The sequence below is a fragment of the Acanthopagrus latus genome, chromosome 6 (assembly GCF_904848185.1).
Source record: "Acanthopagrus latus isolate v.2019 chromosome 6, fAcaLat1.1, whole genome shotgun sequence".
Classification (NCBI taxonomy): Eukaryota; Metazoa; Chordata; class Actinopteri; order Spariformes; family Sparidae; genus Acanthopagrus; species Acanthopagrus latus.
In genome coordinates this window covers 9,060,415-9,087,445 of record NC_051044.1, presented here as the reverse complement: position 1 = coordinate 9,087,445, position 27,031 = coordinate 9,060,415, and the positions used below count along the sequence as shown (strand labels likewise).

The window sequence follows — 27,031 nt, the reverse complement described above, 5'->3', positions numbered from 1 at the left end:
TGAAATGGCCTTTTCTGAATATTCCCCTTTCTGAGGTTAGTTTACAGGTCATTGATATTTACGACTTTGTGTCTTCTCTTATTTGTCATGCAGAAGTCCCTGAATGAGTTTAAACCTTTATGTTTACTAAGCACCTTGTGGAAAATCGCAGTAGATTTCACTGTACTCTGCACATCATACAAATTATAGATGACCTTTACTTTTTTTCTGGGTGTGTAATAAAGCTTTAAAGAAGTTGAAGTTATCTTTAATTTGTGCCCCAACACTGATTTTTATGTGTTTTTTTTGGCTGCGGCTCAGATTACTAATGGTGATTAACGAAAATTAACGAAAAAATGGTTTGTGTTTTTGTCAGCTTCAAAATGATTTGTTTTGTTTATCTCTGTGTAAGAATTCTGACTCTGGAGGATGCAGATGATGAGATGGAGTGCCACGGTTAGTCCCTGAATGTCATCAATACCACCTTCAAATACAAAACTGCAGTTAGCTTAGCTTGGAGAAGACAGGGAACAGTTGGCAGACAGTCAGCCTGGCTCTGTTTACAGGTATCAGGTCCACCTCTATAGCTCAATAATTAACTGGTTAGCTACACCTTCTTCGTTCAATCCGTGCAGAAAAATGTTCAACGCTTAAACACTACGGATTGTATAATGGAAGGTATAATCAGTGAACAGTTTTTTTGTTTCTCATCAACTACCATACATATGTATTTGCTCATGTATGGCTTCAGCTGTGATACCATCTGCGATGTGGGAACAGCACACGTACTGCAGCCGGGGACACGCTGCTGCTTTTGAAAAGTGTTGATTGGGTTTCTCAGGTTGTACCTGTTAAATATGAATGTGGATGTTTTCTTAAGATGGTTCTGCCTAAGGCTCTCTGTTTGTAGTCATTAAAAAATTGCCATGGTGTTTTATCATCTGTCCCCAATCTGAAATGACTAGAGCCATCGCAGAGGTTCATCAAAAATAAGAAATAATTCTGTGAGTGGGGTTAGATTTAAAATTCATTAAAAAACATATAATTTGCATTTAAAATACATATAATTTGTACTAAAATGTCATCTTGTCTTTCTTGAACAGTTGAGTCTCAGATGTACTTGTGTATTTGCTAAGTGACCGTGTTCACCCAGTGACAGCGCATCAAGATTTGTTTCAATCATTTTTTCTTTGTTAAAGGTTTATTCAGTGAGTTGCCCTTATTTTTTCTTTAATGACCACTGCACAGGCCACATTTCTTTTTTTTTTAAAATATTTTCTTTTGGCCTTTATCATAGTACAGCTCAATTGACAACAGGAAACAGGGTGTGAGAGACTGGGGGAGTGACACGCAGCAAAGGGCCCCAGGCCGGGACTCGAACCCGGGGCCACCTGGGGTTAAACCTAACCCACCCTGACCGAGGACGACAACAGACAAGCCAACAACAACAGAAGCTTGAATACAAACTAAACTAACGAGGGTAACAGAAGACAGGGAACACAGGTGAGCAGTAGTAGGAGGTGATACAACACACCTACAAAATAAAAGAACCCCCAAACCATCCCTTCTCACTGATGGATTTTTCCTTTTTTCAGAAATTCTTAAGAAATTCAGAAAATCAGGTGCGCAATAAAAAAATTACTCTATTCTGGGAATTCAATGATACCTATAATTTCACCTCAATCACAGACTCTTTTTAGGACTCAATAATAGACCTGTGATAGACGTTTGGTTGAGGTGTTTTTGTTTTTTTTTGTACAGAGTACCTCCTCAGTGTCAAGATGACAAGTGAAACATCCTGTTCATTATATCTGGCACATGAAATGTTTCTGACTCTGGCTCGTGAAGCCTCCCTGTCAGCGTTGGGCTGAGCGCCGTGCTTCTGTTTTTCATGTATCCCCTGTTGTGCTTCTATCACTGTATCTTGTGCTTGACTGGCCAGGTGAGGCAGATACAGCCGGTCGTGCTGACAGTTGGAACAGTGCGTTGATTTTGATGCCTCGCTACCTGCGCGTTAGATCAATCGTTTGATTGGTGCAGAAGCTGAATGCGACCCTTGGCTTTGTTCTAACCTGTATGATTAGTTCTTTGATGAGGGCAACTGGAGAGCACTTTAGTCGCTGGCAACAAGTTTCAGTATGTGAATGAAAAGAAATAAATGTACAGTGCTGCCCCACGAGGTTCAGTCTCCAGAGGAATTTCTCAAGGGGCTTCCAGAGCTGGAACCTGATTTATTTTGAGTTATAAGAAAAATTGCATCCTACTTTTAATGTACATGTGACCTATAAAAGTGATGGGTTTGTCTGTGCTTTTTTTTTTAATGCTTCGAAACACTGTTAACTGAATAAGAAAATGGACTGAGTGTCAAAATGACCTTGGCTGTATTGTCTGGAGTATATTTTCAAAAATCTCACTTTATTTGACAAAATTCATTAACGCTCAAGGTTATTTGCCATTCTGCAACACAGGATTGTACAATGAAATGCAAATGGTTGTCCACAGAAAAAAACAATTTTTTGTTGTGGAGTGTTGCGGATGACTTCAGGAGTCTCACAGCCTGAGAAAAGAAGCTGCTTTGTAGTCTGGAGGTGTGGAAGCGGATACTTCTGTATCTTTTGTCAGATGGCAGCAGTGTGAACAGACTGCAGCTGGGGAGGGTGTTGTGTTTTAGTATCCTATGGGCTCTGTGCAGACATCCCACCTCACTGGTATCATGCAATGTGCATAAAATAGGCACCATTGATTTTCAGGAGGTTTTACTCACCTGCGTCAGAGCCTTCTTTACCGGGCCATACACGAATTTAACCTTCTTGCATTTCCTGAAGAAGCACAACCTTTTTCATTTACAGCTGTGACAAGCATGACAGATTCTCCATGTACTGTACTGTATGTACTGTAAGTGCTATCTTCAATGCAAGCGATTTCCCCTCGGGGATCAATAAAGTATTTCTGATTCTGATTCTGATGTTCAGACTGCAGGCAATGTTCACACTACTAGCCTAAATTCAGAATGTATCCAGATTCAGTTCAGGCAGTCTGGACAGCAGAATATCAGATTAAATGCGATTTTTGCAAAACACATCCAAAACACATTTGAAGGTAGTCTGAAATGTGATTCCTTTGCCTGGATTCTGCTCAGCCGCTCTAATTCACTTCCGTCTCTGTGGGTTTGACGTTGTTGTTCTTTGTCTCGGTGTGAGTGACACAAAAGATGCTTTGAAATCAGATATGAGCAGACAGAGCTTCCAGACTGAGATGCATCTGCAGAAATCTGATTTGAATATCATTTCAAGCCTCCACCAAATGTGGTTTGGATCCCAACACAAAAATCACATTTCATGTGTTTTTCTTGCCGTCCAGACTTCCTAAAAATCAATCTGGATACAATCTGGATATGCCAAAAACCCAATTTGAGCTGGTGGTCTGAACATTGGGCCGTAGATTGTTGTTTTTTTTAATCACTGCTATAAATGTGATCCACTCAAATCGCTGTATTTCTATTTTATCGTGGGTGAATGACTGGCAGCTGTTGAATTAAATATATTCTGTCCCACATTTCTTTATGTAACAGTTTTGGAACATGAAAGCACGATTTTTGAAAACAAAAGGACTACCGAATTTAAGAATACAAATTTACCCATGAACATTTTTACAAATAAAGCCAAGAGAGATGATTCTCTGTCTCCTGCCTGCCTCTTGTCATCGCGCTCTCTAACACACACAGAAACCATGTTATATAAAGTCAAAGAGAGTGCAGCAGCCAGTGTGACAGGTAAAGTAAGCAAACTGGAAGGAGAGCGCATCTGTCAGCTCCTCCTTTTAGCGCGTCAGGGGATTCACACACGGCAAAGCCTTATTGATAAACGCCCTGTGCCCTCATTAAAGCAATCAATGACTATATTTCAACACAAACTAATTGACAGTGCTGTCAGTAGTTCACAATGTTTGACACACAGCATTGTAATAAGTGTGATAACTGACTGCTTGTCAGAAGCGGAAACAGAAGTTTACGTAGATGATTTGGGGTTTTAATGCAACTGTTACACAAGTCTCTTTCCTGTTTATTTAGAAACAAGAATAAAACCATTTTTTAATACGTGATTTGACCACTCAGTTTTGGGTTTTAACATGCTTGTAATTTACACTGAAATGAGCCTTTTGAATCTTATTTTACAACTAGAGAAAATCACTTATGCTTATTTCAAGCAAAACCAATTCTTATATTTAAAGTGCTTTCACTTAAATTTCATGGGTTGTTATTACAGTAATTAAAGTTAATACTGACAACATTTTTCATTTCAGAGCTTGTAGAAATGTGCAGAGTAAGAGTGTTTCCCTTCCTTTAAAATGTTGTTTTGATTGTGAATTAACTATCTGAGAAACATTTCGTGGGTCAAAAATGATTGTTTTGTCAGTGTAAGAATTTTAACATTTGGTTTGTCAGACAATCATATTACACTGTTTGACATCCTGTGTTATCTGTGTTTCATCAGTGGCAGGAGTCTTGGTAGTTTGTGGAAAAAAAACGTGAAAATGGCTGAGTTCTACAGCTCGTGACCAGCACACTAATGTTAGCTCGATAGTGTTATAACTTCATCAACTAGCATGGACCATGTTAATGTTAGCAAGCTAGCTTTATAAAACATTGACTCTAGCTGGTTGTTAATGTAATATTGATGTGCCAAAGATGTAAACAAAATATACTGTACATGCTTTAATTATTGAATTCAGTCATTTAAAGGGGCCTTATGTAGTTTTGGAGAAGAAATTCAAACTCAATTTGTAATTTGTATTTATATGATATTAATGAGGTAATGATACAAACTTAGTGATATTTATTATTTCCATAACTTAATAAACAAGTTGTTCTCAGAGGAAAATAAGGAACACTGAAGATAGACAAGCGTCAGGATCCGCCAAATATGCTAAAAGTGAAACAGTATGAAGTTGTGTTGTCCTTTACGGTCGGTTTGTTTATTCAGTTTATTCAGTCATGAATGAACAAAGCAAGTTTGTTTAGTTTATTTAGGCGTAACAAATCAGTCAATGAAGATGTTTCACCTCTGATTAAAAAAATGTCCTCCGCAAAATAACACAGTGCACCTTTAATGCGAGGACGCAACATGACCATCTCTAAAACAGATTCTTAACATTTGCTGTACTATGAATTACACATTTTAAATAATACATTGAAGCTGATCTATGTGTCTCCGTATCTAATGCCTGGGCGTACAGGGTAGGAGAAGGGTATCACAAGGTGAGGTTCTCTCTCTTTTGCCCTCCAGCTCTGTGCAGGTTCTGGCTGCTTATTGGCATTTATCAATCAGGGATTGATGAATACGATTGTAGAGCAGAGTGCTTTGCCTCAGAGTGGTATTGATTGGCTGAAGGGTTGGGCCTTCTGCCACTTCTCATTAGCGGTCTCTGTCCTGTCACCCTTCTTTGTGTCTCGTCTCTCCCCCTTGCCGACTTGGGGGCCTGGTGATTCTAACTGATGACAGTCCTAAGTGCTTTAATAGAAATGTATCGATCACAGGTGTTGTGACCCATTTACATGGCTGCCTCACTACATACACCCACAGACAGAATGGGAGAGCGCGCATGGAGAGAACAGGCAGCCTCTCTCCTACAGTGCATGCTTGTTGTCAGCTGCTCCTGTTGGTTCCATATAAAGAGCAGGTGTGTCCTGTGAGCAGGGTGACAGGGTGACCCTGGTGGTTAGACAGACCATTTTACAAGTGGAGTATCACAGGGTTCAGTGGCCCATTCTCAAAGTGTCCTTGAGCAAAAAAAAACACTGACCTCTTACCTTCCCAGAGCTGCAGCTCCCAATTGTGGGCATTTATGTATGTTTTGCCGCAAAGAGCGGAGAAATATACCACGCAGATGGCTGTGTGAAATATGGCGTTCCTGGTAACAAATATACAGAATTTGGTGTGATGTGTTTTTTTCTCTATCTTTGATTATGTGCATGTTTTTATCCAAAGGACCACCCAGAAGCCATCCAGTGTCATATATCATTGTTTTCAAAACAACATGACTGTCAGCTTACCAGCGACAGACATCCTGGATCAACTTCACTGTGCGGCCGCTGTTTGGTCAAGGTTTGGGCTAAAGTATCCCAACATTATATACAGTACATAAATGCACTTAGGTGTGTATATGTTTGAGGAACGTCTGTGTTGTGTTCTGTTTCTAAACCAACATGAGCCTCTGGAGTGAAGAGAGGAAATGAGACGAGGAGATGGAGAGTGTGAATAAAAGAAACTAATTCCTTATATGTCTCATTTTACACCACTCATTTACATTTATTTATATTCTTATTATACTCAGCGTATCTGCAGGGAAAATGTGTGATGTTTTTCTCCCAGCACATCTACAGCTCACTAATAAACACATTTTACCTCCTTAATTCAATTAGGTGAAAGTGCAAATATGATAAAATGTGTTGTTACGGTGCCTAATGCCAAGTGAATTTAATTGTCTCCTGTTTAACTGTAGCTCTCAATCTTCTCCATCTGACTCTTGGCTGTGTACATCCAACTCTTCCTGTGATGTTTAAGTTAACTTTTTTTTAGCTGTTCTACCCAGTTAATTCGAGGTTGTGGTCGTTTACTTCTTGTGCCTCCATGCTGTGAAGCAAATTAATATTTCGTATCCTTCTCTCTGCTCCATCGCCTCACATGTAACACTCAGTGTATAGTTACAGCAGTAGTCAGACAGTTCATGGTTGTTTCTTCTCATACGGATAGTTACCAGCTCGGTCTGACCATGGCGCCCTGCTCTCTGACCCCTCATCCTGTCCACACTGCATGGTGGTTTCGGGTCCAGCCTCAGAGTCAGCGACCTTTGCCAGCAGCTGCAGTTTTAATCAGCAGTTCTCTCCACATGGGCAGCCCCGGCCAGCCACTTTCTGCACCTTAATGAGTTGAGAGTCCCAGGCCAGGACTAGCGGTAGCTCGCGCCGTAGCTCTTTTTCTTTCTCTTTCCTCCTGTTCACAGCACACTATAACAGAGTGGGCGTACGTAGAGGGAAAAAAAAAACTACATCCAAAGACTAGCAGTTACACTGCGCGAGTAGCATTATGTTTCTATGCCGCCGCCTCCGTGATACGTGACGCCGGTGCATTAAAACAAGCGTGCACTTTCTTCACCCTGACGGCGAAGACGTGTTATTTGTTTCTCTATTATAATCAGGTGATTTACCATGATTGTCTTTGCCCGTCGCACCTCTTGGGATTGCCTTTTGTCCACGCGCGTCTACCTCTTAAACAAAGTTTGAATATTCTATCCGAGCTGCTCCAACTTTTGAAATTAACTTTGACCGGGAGGGGCGTGCTGGTGGCTTAAAGATAATCACATCAAGGGCGCGGAGCCTGACCCGTTCTTGCATCAGTAAGTTTCTGCTTGGTGAAAAGCACTCGATCGGCAATTGTTGTCTTGCCTTTTGTGGGAATGGTGAATAGCACCTTATTGATTGGAAGCAAAATGTTTTTAATGTTGTAGATGAGATTTTTTGGATTGCTGGCTAATGGGAAGATGGAGGCTCGCTGCAATCTATTCTCAAGTCAAGTCCCAAATTGAAAATCTTTACAGGCGTAATTAAGCCTTATCTGAAAGGAATGTCAAAAGTTTTCAAATGCTTTTTTTTTCCCTCCCCCACCCCCATCATCCGTCCATCCAATCCTGATTGTTACATGTAAATACACAAACGCGGTCAGAATGGCAATGAGTTTATGCAGAAAAAGTAATGAATATAAAATAGAGAGCAGTATCGATGTTTGATCCAGCTTAATGGCAGAGAAAACCGTGTCCACGTAATTGATATTGTAACGTTCTCCCAGGTTTAGAGATGTTAATCAAGTCATCTTTGAGAAGTATGTGTGCTTTTGACTTGCGTAACTCCATCGATAGATCCCAACGGAGGCATTCCCCCTCCGTCCTCCAGTAGGGGTGCAGGGTCACTGGATTAAGTATGTTGCTCAAGGATACGCGGACAGGTGGGGCTGCGCTGGGGTTCAAAGCCGAGGCCCCTCCGCCTGGGAGATGACCTGGTTTTCAAGTAGCTGTTATGTTTGGATGTTTGAAACGAGACCGGGCGGAGAAATTACTCAAATGTCTTCAGACAGACGTGCTGTTTCCTTCCCCCCTGTGTCCAGTCTTTGGGCCGAGCTCCAGGCATCTGGCTGTAGACTCACATTACAGAGAGTAATCTTCTTGTCTAACCACCTGCAAGAAAAAAACAAATAATATGCATAATATTTTGTTCTTTTGAGGTTGTGATTACATGTAAAATGCTTGCTCAAGACTTTGTATCAAGTACCGCAGTGGAATGAAAAAATAAATAAATTTTAAAAACCTAAAAAAAAAAAAAAAAAGCCAAAATTATTCATGAATTGATCCCCCTAAGTGTTGTTTGCGTATCCCAAGCATCATATGTCTTTTTTTTATTTACAGTTTGGATAGAAAAAGAAAATAAAAAAGGCCAAATAAAAAAAAGATATAGATATAATACACTTTCTCAGGAGATCATTGCATCACCGATCCTTCTCGACCAGACTTCTGCACCTTCAAGGTTCAGGTTTCTATTCATTATAAAAGCTTTATATCTAGAGCATTCGAGACACTTCTCAAAACTTAATGTCTGCCCTTCTTTAGTGAGTGTCTGTGGCCCTTGTGGACTATTATCTCCTCAAAGCCCCTGCAAGGTTGAGGCTGCAACCTCCATCATTATCAGTACAGGGACCTTTAGCCAGTGATTCAAACAAGAAACAATTTGATTTCCTTACTTTTCGACAGAAGGAAACTGCTAACGTTGTCAAGCGTGCTACTGCAGATTTCACTCCATACACTTCTTGGTATAGTGATGCATCCACATTTAATATTACACATAACATATTTTGACTTTCCTTCCCAAGATTGTCTTACTTCTGTGCAGGGCCATAACGTACGTATCAGCGATCCTTTCTGTTCACAGCCATGCCAGCACAGGTCGGACACATGAGGATCCGTTTTAGTTTCCATAAAGTTTAATACAGTTGACATGATATTTTTGCTTTATATATATATATATATATATATATATATATATATATATATATATATATATATATATATGTATCAAAGATTTTGAAAAGCAGTAGCATAGTGTCTAGTGGAAGATGTTTTCCATGATCACATTCCCAAAGGCTGACATGTCTTATTCTGATGTGCCATTGAACTTGATTGTTGTTCAGACACATCAGTGTCAATAGTACTGTGCAGTATGTTGAATATGGGCACTGTATTTTTTCTTCAACAATTAGGGCTGTATGATATTGGAAAAAATACATTTTTTTTCCTGTAATAGTTTATTTTGCAATATTAAAAAAAAAAAAAATACAGGAAATCATAGAATAGAAAATGTAGAAAATAGCTCCATCAAACCATAAATGACAATAAAGCTGAATAGCAAGTAGACTGTGAATCACTCACAGTGTAATCTCTTTGGGTCAACAGTTCAGCTCCAATCACAACCATGAAAAGAAAGACAACTCAAGGTCCACTGTGGATCTTGTTTTTTTTTTTGTTTTTTTTCATCAGAGTAAATTATACCGTCACAAAGACTTCCAACTTTTGAGATTAGTCAAGGAAAATGAAAAAAAAAATCCAACAACAGAAAAGTTGTAGCAGCATGTGATAAGTTCATTTGCCTTATTAATTGAAAATGATTAAATGATTTGACTACCGTGCATGCACTCCTGGTCATGCCTAAGTTCAGACAGTACGTTGTGCAGCCCAAACAACAATCCAAACGCAGGTAGCTGGTAGCCACCCCACGCTTCCCTGCCTGTTTTAGACGTTCCCCTGCCTCGACACACCTTATCTGAATGAATGGGTTGTTATCAGGCTGCAGCAGAGCTCGATGATGATGAGCTGATCATTTCAATCAGGTGTGTTGGGGCAGAGAAATTACATATATATATATATATATATATATATATATATATATATATATATATATATATATATATATATATATATATTTATATATGCTGGTCCTGTTGATATCCAATAATGTGTATGAATCAGCACTTTTTATGTTTGAAAGCTGTTTGCTAAAAGCTACAGTGCCCAGCTGCACAAAATGACTCTGCAATTTTGAAAATATATATTTGTTACTCTTTCCCTTTTTTTTTTTTTAAATGAATGTCATCAGACGAAACATCTGGGCTCTGATTGACGGAAGAGAACAGATCAATGCATTTTTTTTTCCTTCAATGGGAATTGTATGAAGAAGGGGAAACAAATGAATAACACAAGCTTTATCAAAGACACTGACAAAGAAATATGCACAGTGTTTACTAGCATATACTTCTAAAGCTCTGTTATTTGTTGCTATAGTGCTTTGGTGAGGAACGTTGTGAGAAGTGGAGTTAATGTTGCAGACAGTCCTCAGACGCATCCCAACCACTGTGTTTGTTTGTGCTTTCAGTTCATGTGAAAGCGGGAACCTGTGAGGTAATTGCTGCGCACCGATGCTGCAACAAGAACAAGATCGAAGAGAGATCCCAGACTGTCAAATGCTCCTGCTTCCCTGGACAGGTGGCAGGAACAACAAGAGCGGCTCCATCTTGTGTAGACGGTATGCCAGGCTTCTCATTATAGTTTTTTGTTTCGGTAATGATTTGAGACTTACTTATGATTAGGGAAGAAAATGGCGGTGTGGTGCAAAACTGCCACACCTGTCACTGTGCCTCTGGTGCTTATTTCACTGTTTATTTGGGCTTGAGAGGTTTATTGTATGAAAGGAGGAGGGAGATTTTTCATGATCCTGCTGTCGTGTCCCGAAGGCTTTGGAACCTTCAAAATCAAATCGCCCACCAGTTCAACTATCTCCCATCTGTCTGTTATATCAGACCTCGCGCTGAGCGACTAGAGAGAGGGATAGGTCATTTAATATCATGTCAAAAGTGGCCTCAGTTACAGGTGAATCGATCCCCATTTCCTCTCTTCAATGTAATGGCTCTGACAGGAGCTTCCTGGATTTTTGACAGTTCTCTTTTCACTTTGGAAATGTCAGAGGAAGCTGTTTCTCTCCCGTAGGCCCCCCTCAGAGCAGCTTAAGACCTTGACGTGCCAACCCCTGCTGCACGCTTTATTACCCCTCCTACGTACAAACATCCACCCTCGTCACACTGCACGCACCTGCTCTCAGCGCTCACCGGCTTGACATTGACCCACGCCCTGTAATTCGGACGTGAAAACACACCGGGGCAGAACACCTCTGTCAGCCAGAGATCAAAAGACACTTTCTTCAATCACTGAGATGAATATAGAAAACCAAAGGCACTTGTTGTTGCTCTAGCCAGGGCAGAGCACTGCTCCACCTTCAAACAGCATGTTGTTAAATGCCTCCAGTCAGGGGTGAAGGTTTCAGTGTAACATTAGGGGGGGAGAACATCTACAGTGGAGGATGTAGGGGTTCTCCCCTAGGAAATTCTGAGTGTCAAACACTTTATTTCCTGCATTCTATTCTGTTTTTAAACACCAATTTGTGCCTTTGCTGCATGAATTAATGGTGGAAATTTACATATTTTTTTTTATTATCTATGTAATGGAAAACACAAAATTAAGGCACCCAGTGACAATTCAAAATGTATAGAAAAATATTGCAGAAAGACTGTCAAGCGGCTGGTACAAATTAAAGTTGTCTTTTATGTTCATGTCTATACCCTCGTTCCAGCCAGCTGTACTTACTTTTCCTGATGGTTTACTTTTTGCAACAAACAGCAGAGATGTGATTAATAGTCAGATTGTGTTGAAGGTTCCCAGTCATCCAGGTCATGGTAATTCTAAGTGAGAAGAATTAGACTGAATTATAACGAGAATTCAATCAGATGTAATCCAGTTCTATCGTAACCTGACTGCCGTTCTAGCAAAATCAATATTATCGGCATGAATACCAATAGCGTGCATATTAGCAGAGATACTGATAGCATGTATATAAGCAAGGATGGCAATAGCATGTATATTTGCAGGGATAGTAATAGCATGGATATAAGCAGGGATAGCAAAAGTGGGAATATAAGCAGGGATCACAATGTCATGGATTAAAGCACAGTAGCATGGATATAAGCAAGGATAGCAATAGCATGACTATAATCAGGGACAGCAATTGCAGGAACATTAGTATGGACGGCAGTAGCAACGATATTAGCATGGGCAGCAATAGCAGGGATATTAGTTGGGATAGCAATTTCAGCCACCCAAGCATATGTATCCCCTGTGTCCTCCCAAAATCTGTGCATATGCCTCATGTACAACCTCCTGTTTTTGTTGACGGTTTTCTGTCTTTTTCCCTCCCAGCATCCATAGTTGCACAGAAGTGGTGGTGCCAGATGCATCCCTGCATGGATGGGGAAGAGTGTAAAGTGCTGCCAGATCTCAAAGGATGGAGCTGCAGTACAGGAAACAAAGTCAAGACAACCAAGGTGAGTTTAATTCACATAACCATTTGCGGGCAGATAAAAGACACACGTCCTTACATTAGTCGTCACAGCTTAGAGCTGATGAAAACAACAATAAAATTCACACCTTCTGGACGAAAGTTGTGACAAAATGCGAGCCTGGAATAATTGAGGTGTGCCGGGTAAGTGTTTGAAAAAAGAAAGGAATGAGAGCTGAAAAGAGCACTGGAGAGGATTTCTTTTATCAACTTTAGATGTGAGCATAGCCGAGTAGGAGGCAGCAGCAGTGGAAGATGTGACTCACAGGGGAGAGTCACTGAAGTGTTTCTTGAATCGGCTTACAACAGTAGAAAGAGGCGAGCTAAGTTCAGCTTCATCCATTTAGTTACATCTCACGTTGTGTTGTGGGAGTCCAACTACCGTCAGTTTATTGCATTTTTACTTAAGTTGCTAATTTGGCAGAGCCAAGAAGATCAGATAGTCAATCCAGGAGCCTATCAGCTAATTGGGCACAGTTGTGGAGAGAAACGGCGACACTGTGGCAGAGAGAAGGATGCTCTGGTGAAACTGCTCCGAAAAGAAAAACTAGGACAAACATAAGTGGCAGTATTTTTATATCTTTTTAAAAATTATTATTATTAGTTTATCAAGGCTGATATCAAACAAAACATGGCACATGAAATGTCCCCTTCTCGTATATGTATTCCCCATTTTCAATTGCAATTGACTATTTTCACATATGAACTAAAGTTTAAAATATCAAAAATAAAACAATGTTGCATGTGAACTGTTGAAATGCTGACCGCAGCAACCAAATATATATTCTATTATCATTGTTTTTTAAATTTACATAGAGATATTAGGGAAGGATGAGAAAAAACATCTCGAGCCCCAGTCAGAGCCTATAGGTAGATGATGGGGTGGTGGTGGAACTGAAAGAATATGCAGCAGTACTGATGCATGGCAGCATTGGCACTGACAGGCAGAGGTAGATTTCTGCAGTTTAAATAATCTGCCAAATTGAGAGGCTGCGTTGTGTAGATGACTGTGGAGAGTGAGGCAGCTCGAGTTGTCTGCCTGAACCAGCTCGCAGGCGTCTCTCCATTTTCATAAATAAATGAAAATGTTCCTCATAAGAAAATTTACATTTTCACTTCTGAACTACGTACACGATTGGCTGTTTTGTTTTTTTTTTCCCACATGTGGATTAGAATTTCCACCTCCAGGCAGATGGTTGGCTGTAGTGTGAAAGTAAAGTTACAAACCAGTTACCAGAGAGTGGCGTGATAGAAGATCAGCTGATGGTGTGCTGTGGACAAATCAATCCTTGTGAGTGCACCGCTACCTCACACGTGTTGAGTTTTCACCTATTTCGGCAGTTTCTCGAATGAACTGAGTGAAATGATTTAAATGTAGCAACAACACAGCAGCTGCTCCTGTAATATTATAGGGGAAAAAGAAATCTCTTTTTCGTTCCTATTCTGCCTGTTTTACTATTTCTAATGATGCAGAGTGACCACTGACCTGCCGTCAGTTACAGCTCGACAGGTTGGTTCAATAGCAAATGACCAGTGTGAACGTCAAACAGAACAGAACTAAATGCCAAATATGCATCATTTCTTTTGTCTCCTTGAGCCGTTTTTCAACCGTAAAAGATGCAGTCACTAAATATAATGCTTAGTGCTTCCATAGAGGTTAAGTGGAGACTTCAGTCAATAGATAAGATATTTATTGATGGGCCAGATCTTTAATTACAAGTACAAAACTCTTCCAATCACCATCAATGTTCAGTGTGGTTTTGCTTGGCTTGTACTGACAGTGTTAACAATTGAATAGTAAATATTCCTCGTCAATATTGTCCTTTGTGACATTTATGAGGATTTCTTCAGACTTCAGACTGACGAACAGGGACAGTTAAATCGTAAATTCCCATATTTGATCAGAAAAAAGCGATTAACACCCATGAATATCCTGAAGTTTGATGCCTGCTCTATGACGACAGTGCCTGCTCATTAATAACGATTAAAGATATCCAGGGTTTTCATCACCGAGCTGAGATCTGAGCTTCTTTTAAGACGTAGTGCGACGACAAAACAGATCATTAGGTGTTTAAATCGTGCATGAATATATATGATGTGTCACATTAACATACACAACGACATACTTGTCCCTTTTTTTGCACAGACTGCACAGATTATACAGAGTGTATAATCAAAATCTGAACTACAGGGTTGAAAGAACAGGTGTCAGATTGATTTCCTTGATTTGTAACAATGATATATCATTTATGAAAGATCAGAAATCAGTTGAGAACAGAAAAAACACATTCATAAATAGATCAAATACATATAGAAACAGTGTTACCATGAGTCCTGCAAGTCTCAGTTGGTGGTTTAGGTGAGAAATGGGCTCTGGGCGCATGCAGCAACTTTGCAAATGAAGAACAGATTATCACTTTTGTAATAAACGGTGTGATTGTACAGCAGGGAGTTCATTGGTGCGAACTGGAAAACGCAGCCTCTGGGGCAGAGGCCCAGCTCGCGTTCCATCTCTCCCTCGTGGTTTTGGGCGTTTGGGGTAAATGATGAGAGCGCGGTCGAGTCGAGGCCCGCCGTTTGAAAAAGTCGGAGCAGCTTGCACATGACTTCAAAAGTGCCAGCGAGAGTCAAAAACAAAGGCAGGCGAAGGCAGGAGAGAGACAAACAACAAACAGAAATCCCTCGAGGACGCTGAATCGCGGAGTGGGATGTGCTGAGGCAGGCCAGGAGGGCTCAAGCTGCAGCATTTCCAGAGATTAATAGAGGTTATCTGGACTCGTGTTTTGGGTTTCAGGGTGTGGTAGACCTGAAGTGGATGGGTAGGTGAGGAGCGGGGGAGGGGGGGGGAAGGAGGTGGGGGCGCACTGGGCCCTTAGCCATCCATCACGGTCCAGTGTTTGACTCACCAAACGCCTGTAGTTGAGCTGCCTCTTCCATTATTCATGGCTACAGGAGGCCTGGACGAAGCAGAGCTTTTTATTTTAGCCGGGTTAATAATTCATGCCCTCTCTCGCAGCCACGGGAAAGCAGAAACAGAGGCACAGACAAGCAGGGGTCCAGGTGGCGAGTGGAACCCTTCAGAACCTTGACTCTTTTTTTTGATTTGGGAGTCAGCGGGGGTCGCTCCATGCTCGTGGCCCCGCTGCCTCCCACAGAGTGCAAGCAAGGGACGGCCTGCGTTTGCTAGAGGGTTCTGTACCCGAGCTTCCTGGTCAGTTAACATCATCCTGTTGAATAACTGGAGGGCTCTGCCGAGGATCGGGCTCCGCTTCACAAGTATTGTGTTGAAGGGACACCAGTTCTTTCACAATTACATCAAAAAATCCAAACCAATGCTGCATAGTAAAATACATCACACGTTCCTCTTTTTGACGTAATATACCAATGTCAATCAAGTCACAGGCTGTCAGATCAAGTTTCAAGTTCAAACAAAGCGTTTACGAGCAAATCACACATCAGTTACTTCGTTCTGACTGATACATGACCTGGCATCCCAACACTACTTTACATCACTGATTCCTTCACTGTATTCGATTATTCAAAGCTGAATCGACACAATACATGTTGGTTCAGTATTTCTGCAAAACCACAGAAGTTAAAACCCCCCTTATTTCTTATCACCACTGTGTGCTGATGCTCCGGTTGGGTTTAGAAAAAAAAATCACTCAGTCAGGGTTAGGAAACATCATGTTTTGGATTTTTATGTTTCTTTTTTAATGTCACTTTTTCTGGAATTTATCTGTTTTGTCATGAAATCTAATGTTTTTATTTTTTCAATCAAAATTAATTTTGCTTTAAATCGGCCCTCAGTCTGAGTTTAAAGTCTGCTGAAAAGGCTATACTTACATTGTATAAATGTTTTATACTAGCTGTAAAAAAGCTGTTGTTATTAGTTTATATTGACAAGATGGATACATACAGTGATGGAGGTGTGACCTGCTCCTCAGTTGCAGTACACCCTTCATAAATTAATTGTTCTCTGATGTTCGGCGGTGGCGTTGTTGATAAAGAACGATGGTGTCGTCACATCAATAAATCAGACGTCTTGACGCCCTGCAGGCCTCCTCTCGGACATCTCTGGTCGCTCCCTCTTTCTCTGCATGTCTGGGAGCAGCTAGTTTTATAGTCCTGCTGGTAATGTCAGGAATTATAACCCTGGCAGCTCCTGCTTTTCACTACCTATCAATCAGGGGACGGAAGGCAAAAGAACCACTGAGCCGCTCCACTTGACAGGTGCTGTGATGGCTGTTCAGAGTGCGTTGAGGGCCGGTGACGGAGAGCTGTCAGCGGCTGACTTCTTTTCAAGTCACCATTAAAGCATAAATTACACCTTCTGAACCACAACTGTGTGAAATGTATTGTGGCCTTAATATGCTCCATTAATGACTTGCTACATGAAGTGAACTGCGCAACTGTGTGACTTTGCTTCTACCTTTTGGTTCTACCAGTTTCCCTTATCGTGGGTCCTTTGCTGGGCCACAATCTGCCTGTAAGTAGCTCCTGATGTACCAAAAGAAGTTGCTGATTACGCAGTCGGCTCCTGGACTTTGCTCCAGACTTATCCTCCGGATTCAGTCTGAGAGTGAAGGACAGCTCGTGGGCCTGATTAATCGCCAGGATTTTTATGAGATCGCCAACTTCAGAGGATTATTGACAACCTAGTGATCTTTAATCGCCATTCGTATGATCGCGTTTATCAGTTAATACTCAGAAAACTGAAGTATGACACAAAAGAAATGCACAGGACTCACTTCAACCTCTGGTGAAGGACAGTGTAGCTGATGTTTTACCAGAATGCCGAGGTAAATATATTAAGTCGGTGCACTTGCTGCCTTTATTAATTTTACAATACAGTGACAGTCACAGCTCCTCACTTCCCTGTTTGGTTCATTATAATCCCATTCTCAGCCTCACGATGAGGCACTTACACACATCGCATGTCTATAAAAGTCATGAGCGTGGTAACAATGACAAAATCCCTGACTGGCTTCCTAACCTTTAGCTGCTCGTTGCTACACACAGTCAAGCTGTTGACATGAATTGTGGGCAAGTGTTTAACCCCTTGGCTGCAAGACTCGAAGGGCCCGTGTGCCCATAGCGTGTTTTTGGGCAGAAAAGCGCTGGCGGTGCACGGGAGCACTGGGCTGAAGGGTCGAGAGAAAAAATAAACTGCACGTGAATCTCGTCTGTCGTCTGCGACAACAATATCTTGACTGTGTTCAGTCCCAGTTTGGTGTCTAGCCGTTTTCACTCTCAGAGATGCCAAATCCAGTCCGGCTGGATCCCGTCAACCGTGGTGAATTCCCCTGTGATCTGAGGTTCTGGTTCCAGACAAACTCCACTGGCTCCACAGCTAGCTGAACTATGAGCTAGTTTGCCAATGGTAGCTAGCTGCAGCCAAGAATAGCTGGCAAAGAGCAGCAGCTGTCGGTTACTCTGATAATGTGCTGCTCCCTATATTTGTGGCGCTACCTTTGAATTCTGGCCATATTTTACAAATTGCAACTTTAAATGCCACATTTTCACATCAATAGAAGCCTTTTTTTGCTGATCCTTCAGTTGCTGTACTACCTTTCCATTCTTCAAATTTCTTATGGTTGAGTGTTTTAAGACCAATTAGTGCAAAACCTGTTTCATTTTTTCCAATACAAATAAAAGCTTTGTGTTAGATTCTAGTCATCAACCCAATATTGTCAGGAAAGCGAAAACAGTGTCTGAATAAACAGATTTTTGGAGTTGAGAGGCTAAAAGACACGGTGAGATGTTCACCTTAGGAAGAGGAGTTAAATCATTCTATTGATCATTTGTTTTCATAGTCCATTAAGACATTGCTGGAGGCCGACTCTGACTGTGTGAAGTGCAAAATTGGAGCAGCGTTGAAACCTAAAATTATAATCTTCAATGCAAGTCTACAAAAAGGATCCAGAGATGCTTACTTTTTAAAAAAAAAAAAAAAAATTCCTTTATCCAGATGACAATAAGCATGGAACACACGCACACATCTGCACACACGTGCTGCAACAGCTCTTCATCAAAGGTGGGGTCTTAGTTTGTTTGTCGATGGGTGTTTGAACCTACGGCTGACCAGTCAAGTGTGGTCTTTCATCCGGAGGCAGCTTAAGCATCAAACCCTGAGGAGCTGCCTTCTGTTCTCCTGCCTCCCCTTTGTGTGTTTCCACACTGATAACCCCACAGTGACACCCACAACACCACGCCGTGTTAATTGCTTTGATAAGGTTTCGCTTTGCTTCACATTTTTGTTTCTGCTGCCATATATGTTTTTCTGTTTTGTTTTGTTTTACTCTGTTCATTTTGTGTGTCTAAACCCTTTTATCCCTTCTTGCTCAGGAGGTGAAATCCTGTTTGAAAGCTGCAATTAAGAATGTGTTTCTTATATAGTGAGAGGGAAAAATTAGATTTTTTTTAAGCCAATGCTGATAATAATGACCTGCCTCTCACAGCCGATAGCGATAAGATAACCGGTAATTTCTCGTTTTGTGTTTTGTACTCTGTACTTTGTGCACACTTGAGGGTAGAAAAGGCAAATAGGATTTCTTTTGTTAAAGGATTTATTTTATGCTCATTTTCAGGTTCATACTGTTGATTGGGGTTACTACTAGAATAAGTTTACATGTTTTAAGGCTCAAATCACACATTAGTTTGTACATCACGCTGTATTCTTCCTCTGTGTGAAACACTCTGTTTTAGCTCTTGTCTCTTTAAGACCCCCCCCATATTCAGTCTGCTCTGACTGGTCAGTTCGCACACGCCGGGACCAGCCCCACCAACAACAATTCTTCCAAACTAGCCGCTAAGGCATAAATTATGTGAATGTGTGACATGGTGACAAAAAGTGATGTCATGTGGTCCCAGATTTAAAGAACACTGATGTGGCATTCAGGATCAGCATTTTCTGTTCGAGAAAGGAGCATCAGTAAGTGCAGACTTTGGTATTTTTTTGGCCTATTAAATTCTTTTTACATGCACACGAATAGAAATAAAACATTGAAGCAAAGGAAGAAACCAAAAAGTGAATAGGGCTCCTTTCTCTCTTCTCTGATCTCTTGAACACGTATTACAAATTGTAATCGTGTTGTCTTCCTCTGAAACTGTACAAAACGCAGCACGGCCCGACAGCCGCAGCCGTGACCAGTCCAGTTCCTGCAGGTGACCTTTGTTGCGTGTCATGCTACACTCTCTTCCCGTTTCCTCTCTGTCGCTCACTATCTCTATCCAAATACCCCCCCCCCAAAAAAGAAAAAAACGCCGGAGGCCATCGCCAAAAATATTTGCCTCGACTCAGTGAGTGGATGTACGTCTAACAGGCACACACAGTCGACAAATAATTTCCACATGCTATCTCACACCCGTTATTCCCGGGAATTGTCACATGGAGGTGAAAATTAAATTGTGGCTCCCCACACAGCGAGCACTGTGTCTTCGGCTGCAGCGCTGAGCTGCATAAAAATCACACTTTCACAAAACATTAGAATTGTATTGCTTGGGAGTCTGATTGTGTCACTAAACCCCTTGTTGGTTAAACTGGTGAGACCCTGCCAACTGCTAATTGAATGACAGTAATGTGCAAATATTCAAACAGGACCAGCTGTGTTTATTTCTCTGTGCGTATGTGTGTGTGTGTGTGTGTGTTATACAGTGCCTCTGACATCAGAGCACAAGTCAAAAAGTTACTTGTGTTCTACTTTTAAAGGGCAAACCAACAAGGAGCAACGCTCACCTCCCAGAGTATTTTTAGAGTTCTGCTTAAAGTTAGAGTCGTACAAACTGCGTCTTTCAATCGTTTAGATTAATATTCATGAAAATGTCTGGGAATACTTATGCCAGCAGTATGCCATCATGAATAATAAAATTCCCCTGTTTGCATGGAAATCATTGAGCATGATGTACGTTGCATTACATCTGACTCACTGTCTTCCCACTTTTTCTGCGGAGCACCACAGCTGTTTGAATTATAAACATGCCAGCTGGGAATATGCACACCTCGCACCTGTCATACTGTTGACAGATAGACCACTGCTTTAGCTTATTGCTTTAATTAGATAGACACAATTAGAAGTGGAGCTGGGATGACATAGTCTATCAATCAATTCGCCAATAGACCGAGGCATAGACGAGTCTATAGGAACAGGGGTTATTTTCCGAGTAAACACTAACGTCAGCAACAATCCAACATTTTATAATTAGTGCCGAACAGAAAGTCCAGCTGATGCTGATGGTTCTATGAAAGTTGGCTTCGAACTGTATTTAATGGAATATAGCACGAACATGAGATATTTAAAGTTCAAACCGATAAACTATTTTTTTTTTTTCTAATAAACACTCACCTACAGCAAGCAAAATGAGAAGAACCACAGCTTATGTTTAGTCATGAGTGTTTTATTGGACCAGATCATTATCAAATCAAAAACAAACATGGCAAACTTATGTCAACAGAAGGAAATTCAGGGCATCACCAAAGTCTTCTGTTAAGTAATCTTTCCTCTTGTCATCTGAATATTTCATGCTGGACAAAAGTGATTGATTGAACAGATCAACCAGCTGACATTAATATCCCTAGAGCCGTACCTTTATCAATGCTTGTGTCCACCTTGTCAGATGTGAGCATTGTTTTTTAATGCAAGTAAACCAAACCACTTTGTCTTTGGCACCGTTGGTAAATGAAATTAACCAGTTTATGTATAAGAGCCCAAATTTGACCTTGAAATCCTGATCTCAGTGCTATGTAAAGCAGAGTAATTTAATAAGTGGATTAATTAAGTAAGTTGGTTTTGTCACTTACCCATAAACGAAAGAAAATGCCAGTTTTCAACCATCTCAAGTCCTGGTGGTGCGGGGGGGAAGCACACATCACCGGGAGAGCAGACTCTGACACAAGCCCGGCGCTCTCTCCATAGATTGAATACCTGTCAGTTCACTCTTGTTCACCCTCTTCGTCTTCGGGGCCGATCGCACACAGACTCATCAGGTTCAGGTGCGGCCGCTTGGCTGTGTGTGCACCCAGACACAACATGTAATTATGACTCCCACACCTCGCGCCGTAAAGTTGAACAACTGTCGACTTCCGAAAACTGATAGAAAAAATTGCGTTCCTTACATTAAAAAAACCCAAAACAAAACAAAACAGTGGCTTTGACGGCAATGCTTTCTTAGCGATGCGGCTCTGTGTGATTGGCTCCTCCATCAGCATGGTTCCTCTTCTTTTGCAGTAGAGTTATACCATTGCGTGGGGGGACAGGGGCAAATTATGCCTCTTTTGGGAGTGCAATGGCAGACTACGCTGAGCCACAGTTCAACCTTCATTTCGTTCATGCTGGCGAAACTATAATACTGCACTCATGGGCTGACTTTTCTGATCTCAGACACATTTGGGTATTTTTCTCTTGTTTGTGTGTCTATTCTTGAGATTGCTCAATTGTAGTAAAAACAGTAGGCTCACATATTCCTCTCCTCTCGCAGTAGTTTCTTGTCATACTGCATGTCAGACTGACTGACAGCACTGCCTTTGAGAGTGCTACTACCACTATTTGTCATCATTAATGACTCAAATCCCTTTTTATGCCCAGCATCCATTCATGTCACTGTTACAATTTTTCTTCTGATGTCTGACTGTGGGTTTTTTTTTTTTTTTTTTTTCCACTTTCCTTTTCCTTCTAGGTCACACGATAGTCGTCTGTTACCGGGATAACCTTGTTTTGGACTTCAACAAGGTCTTCAACAAGCACCGTTGGACATTTGGATATCACCCGTTATGAGGATTGGTGGAAAAACAGGGACCAACGAGGACAATAATCATGGACATTCCACTGAACGAATGGAAGAAGAAGGACCAGGGAGCGTCATAAGACTGCATATTGAAAAAAAAAATAATATCCTGACTTTAGATGCAGCGTCAACAGTAGCTGTCTCTGAACTCTACTGCCCACCAATTCTCTCTTTGTATTATAGTTTTATTCCTATGGACAAGAAGACTCAACCATGAAGATATTTATTGACTAAAAGACTGCGGATTACACCAGATTTAAAAAAGAAAGAAAAACACCCCTAAAACAAAAAACTATGTGATGTGAAACTTTTGTGTTATTTTCTTGCCACAGGACTCTTGATGCGTGTTCTGTGTTGACGATCTAGTGAGATCATGAGCATTTTCATTCCTTTTAGCCTTATGCAGCAGATATCTCTTCTTTTTTTTGTTGATTTTGAAAGTGTTTGGCTTTCTTAAGTTTGTTAGGATGTCAAGTCTTCTTTTTTAAAGACAAGAGACGATGCCACAACAACAAAACCCTGAAGATATGTAACGATGTTGGACTACAAAGTCACCGAGCGTCGACACAGCTGAGTTCTGCCAAAATGTTTTAATGGTATCTGTTGTTTTCAAAGCCTGGTGACTACTATTGATTACAAATGTCGATATTATCTCAATAAATCTAACTCAATGGATACCACTGTTTGGGAAAATCTGGATTTTTACCTTTCACCTTTCAGGTAATGGGGCGGATTGGGTCATCTGACTGGACTTGGACCCCCCAAAAGAGGTAAAAAATAACAGGTTGAGGGGGTTAAAACGTTTATATATCCTTCTTCACTGGAATCAGATATTAAAATCTATATTTCCCATAGTCAGTACTTCATGGAATAATCTTGTAATATAATTATAGCCCCCCCTCAACTGGACTGTACCATTTCTTAACCTTGATGTTGGTTGAACTTCTCGTCTGCCTGTCTCACATCACTCCCAACAATAGTTTGCGATGCATCCTCATGTCTACATCCCGCAAGAGGTGCTGTGGGATAATGTGAGTCCACACATACGTCAAAACGTAGATTATATTTCAGGCAACTGAAAACGAAGCTTCTGGAAAACTCAGAAAACTGGCCCAGTGTGAAGATGAGTAGTGTTTGTAGCGTAATTGGACAGTGTGCTCAGAGTTTGTGTTCTGATATTGGAGTATTTGAGTTTGTATGGTGACAGAACGGATTTTATATTGTTCAACGTTATCTTTAGAAAGACGCAAACGGACATTGATGATACGAGGTATGCTGTTTCTTAAACAGTGCTAAAACAGATTTTTTTTTTCTTTTGTTTTTAAAAACCCCAAAAATACCTGTGTACGCCTATGTGTGGACTAGGCCTCAGTAGCTGTATAGTTAGCTCGACATATGCTTGATAAAAACATAGCTTGACCTTCTTCCCTTCAGAATTCATGAATTGGATTGAGTCAAGTGCGTACGGATGAGTGAACAACGCCTTAACGTTTGCCAGGCTAGCAATGCCCTTTCATTTCCAATGTTTGCTAAACAGCTACCTAGATGTGCCTTTATGACTGGGCATTACCAGTTACCAGTTATAACCAATACCAGTATAAAATGTGTGTGTCTGTGTGTGAGCAGAAGCGATGGTCTGTTGTTGATCTTGTGTGGGTGGCTCTGTCTGGCCCATAGTTTTTCTCTAAACAAAAATGCGCCGGTGACCTCTGACCCATAAGTTGTTGTGTGGTGCATGCCCCACGATCTGGTGTAATGGATCTGATTCATCATCACTTACCGACTGCAAGCAACATTATGTAGATATTGTCAGTTTGCCGTCCCTCTAGGTTTCTGAGTGGAACACCGCTGCCTTGAATAAAAATCCAGGTCGGCAACAATCTGCCAGTCATTTAGTACGTGCTAACTACAAACAAATTTCGTTACATCATTACAATGTTATGTGTTGAAAACTTGTATATTGAAGTAAACATGTATGTAATGCTGTGACCCTCTCACTGCAACTACACAGTGCTCAAACAAGTGATAGGAGGGCAGAGGGGCTGAGGCAGAGACATCATTTACCCTGTTACATGATTAGGAAGCTGTTATTTGAAGATAAAAAAAAAAAAGTTACATACTGGGTTCTTTTAAAGCCCTGGTGAAATATTTGACTCCCCTGATTGTTGTTGCATAATTCGCACTCTGTATTCCCGGCAACGATACTTAGAATTAGCAGGTCATGCAAATAGTTTAACAAAAGAAGGAGGAGGTGGCGAGCACGCAGCTAAAATAAATGTTGTGTTCGTGCTGCAGTCGAAAATTTTAGAATTCAGCAAATGCAAAAGTAGGCCAGAAAACACAAAGGAGACAATCTCACCGCACTGTTTCTTAAAATGAACAGACTTCACAAAAAGCCATCTGAAATCTGGTCCACGGAGAGACTGATAATTAGCTCTCACCCTTACACAGGCCTAATCCCGTTTGATTCATTTCCAAAACTAGATGTTGTCATCGCCCAAGCCTGCCTGTTAACGGAATTAACGCTACCCATTGGTCCGGATGATTTCCAGGAAGGCGTCGCCTGCTCCAAAATCCCAAAAGGATTGTTAGTGCATGTCATTAGAAGGTTACAGAAAATAAACCTTCAGGGGGATTCAGGCTGGAGCAGGTGGGCGGTGAAACAATGAACAAAGACGGAAACCAAAAGCTCAAGAGAGAGAAAGAGAAAAAGAGAGAGAGGGGGATTATTCAGCACAGGTGGCCGTATGCATCAGTGTTGTCCAAGGGTGAATGAAATGTCCATCCATTCTGACTCAAATATACTGTGGCCACTATCATTACTGATATCAACATGCAGCTCCATCCCCCCCTCTGTTGAAGCCAAACAGGTTAGAGGAAGGCTGCTCTGAGGAGGCAGAGATGTATTTATATTTCACCTGCATGTGACATTTAAACCTTTGGGACAGGAAACCTCCGTATATATAATACAGGGGCCCCCCTTCTCTGAGGTGATAATAAGAAACATTTCTGAAATGTAATTTTTTTTTCTCTGTAGCTGTCAGGTTTATGACTTCAAGATGAACATCAGATCGAAACAAAAAACAAAAAACGCAAACGACCTACAGAAATGTTGCTGTAAACAGCCGATGCTTAAACGCGCGTAAATCCACACGCGCTTGAGTCGATTGTGAAGATGTCTAGACCGCAAACAAGCCGCCGCATTGTAAGGAATTTCATATTTTGTAAGTCAATTTCTGTCTGTAATTGAAACGGTGCATTCACCACAGAATGCTCCTTATACTAAACATAATTAATTAAGCAAAACTGTAGATGGCTCGCTCCCAAAGATCAGACCCGAGGGACCGGCGCTGAAGGGGAGGGGTGCGGAGGGCTGCTATGGTTAGCGATCCAGGTTGCCTCTTGTTTGGTTAGAAATCATTAAATTACAGTAATGACTAATTTCTCATTCCTGCGTGCAATTCGCCGGAGACCACCATGGATTTAATAAAGAGCTGGCGATGAATTACAAACAGCGAACGGCGGAGGAAAGGCTACGTGATTATACAGAGTAATTCAAAAGTGCATTAATAAAACAATACAGAAACATTGCTAAATCATTTGAGATAAAGGCTATTTGCATAATTCATTAAGATTAATCAGACCAGGCAATCCACCACAGTGCTCCGAGGAACAGAGAGAGAGAAGACATGAATCCAATCCCCAGGAAAAACCCTTTTCTATCTACAAACAATGATACAAATCTACCCTTGGATCAGAGAATTAACCTCTGTGCACTTTACAGCCCCTGCAGTGTTGAAACACAATCCTTCAGTCATTCACCTTTATGTGGGCTAATATTCTATTAATAATGAAAGATCTTTTCATACCACGGCTCCTCTGGGTTTTGTTGCTCTGCCATAAAAGACCTTCACAAAAGTTGAATGGAAATGTATTCTGCGTGTTTGGAAACCACAGTGTGGATCTGAGGCCTGGCGGTTTGACAATTCTGTGTGCTGCTGCTATTGACTTCGGCGTCTCATTCACTGCAGTACAATGAGTCGGGAGGGGTGCACACGGGATGAGGTTTGGCAGCGGTCGCGGATAACGTGTTGTAGATAAGTCACTTGTCCGGCAGGCAGAAACCACCTGTAACCACTGCTGAGGTGGATGTTTAAAAGGAGTAGTTCAACATTTTAGGAGAATACTTGAATGCTGCTTTCCTATTTTCTACAATCGCAAGAATAAATGTTGGCAATGCACGTTTGTGCCAACCATGGATACATTTGACATTTCTTGAGATTACATTTCTGCCATATGTTGCAACAGCACTGTACTTATGATCTGGTTAGGTTTAGGCACAAAAACAGCTTGGCTACGGTTGGGAAAAGATGATGTTTCTGTTTAGAATACCTGTTTTTGTCCATAAACACAGCTGCAGTTTATCCCAAGGTCTTCCTAAAAATGAAAGCTTACAAATGTTGAAACACCTAACCTAATCCACTCTTTACAAAAATGTCATTTCCGTTTTCGAAACTTCCACACAGCCAGTATCTTTTAACCACTTTGTTAACTTTTTGCGTAAATGTTTGTTGTCAACAGGAAAGTTGACTGAGGTTGATCCTGGTTCCAACCTTGCTCAGCTGTTATTAAACCACAGATTGAAAATGTTTTTATTCAGTTCATTTCAAAGATTTGCAATTGAAGTCTGTCACTACAGACTGCAGCTGGTTGGCTTAGCCTCAAAACAAAAAGTGGACACAGGGAAACAGGGAGCTTGGTTCTGTCCAACTGTAACAAAAT

General features: G+C 41.1%; 1 protein-coding gene across 2 annotated transcripts in view; it reads left to right on the top strand.

Annotated features, from left to right (window-relative positions):
* Positions 1 to 22,915, top strand: part of si:dkey-238f9.1 (chemokine-like protein TAFA-2) — a 100,592-nt gene extending 77,677 nt beyond the window's left edge. Inside the window, exons 1-4 of one of the 2 annotated variants that reach the window (XM_037102610.1) lie at positions 9,271 to 9,778; positions 10,454 to 10,603; positions 12,328 to 12,452; positions 22,142 to 22,915. In XM_037102610.1, coding sequence (XP_036958505.1) covers positions 9,712 to 9,778; positions 10,454 to 10,603; positions 12,328 to 12,452; positions 22,142 to 22,153 — 354 coding nt within the window. In that variant the 5' untranslated portion in view covers positions 9,271 to 9,711 and the 3' untranslated portion in view covers positions 22,154 to 22,915. Of the gene's footprint in view, positions 1 to 9,270; positions 9,779 to 10,453; positions 10,604 to 12,327; positions 12,453 to 22,141 lie in introns of those variants that run through there. The other variant, XM_037102609.1, reaches the window with a different exon arrangement.
* The last annotated feature ends 4,116 nt before the right edge of the window (positions 22,916 to 27,031 follow it).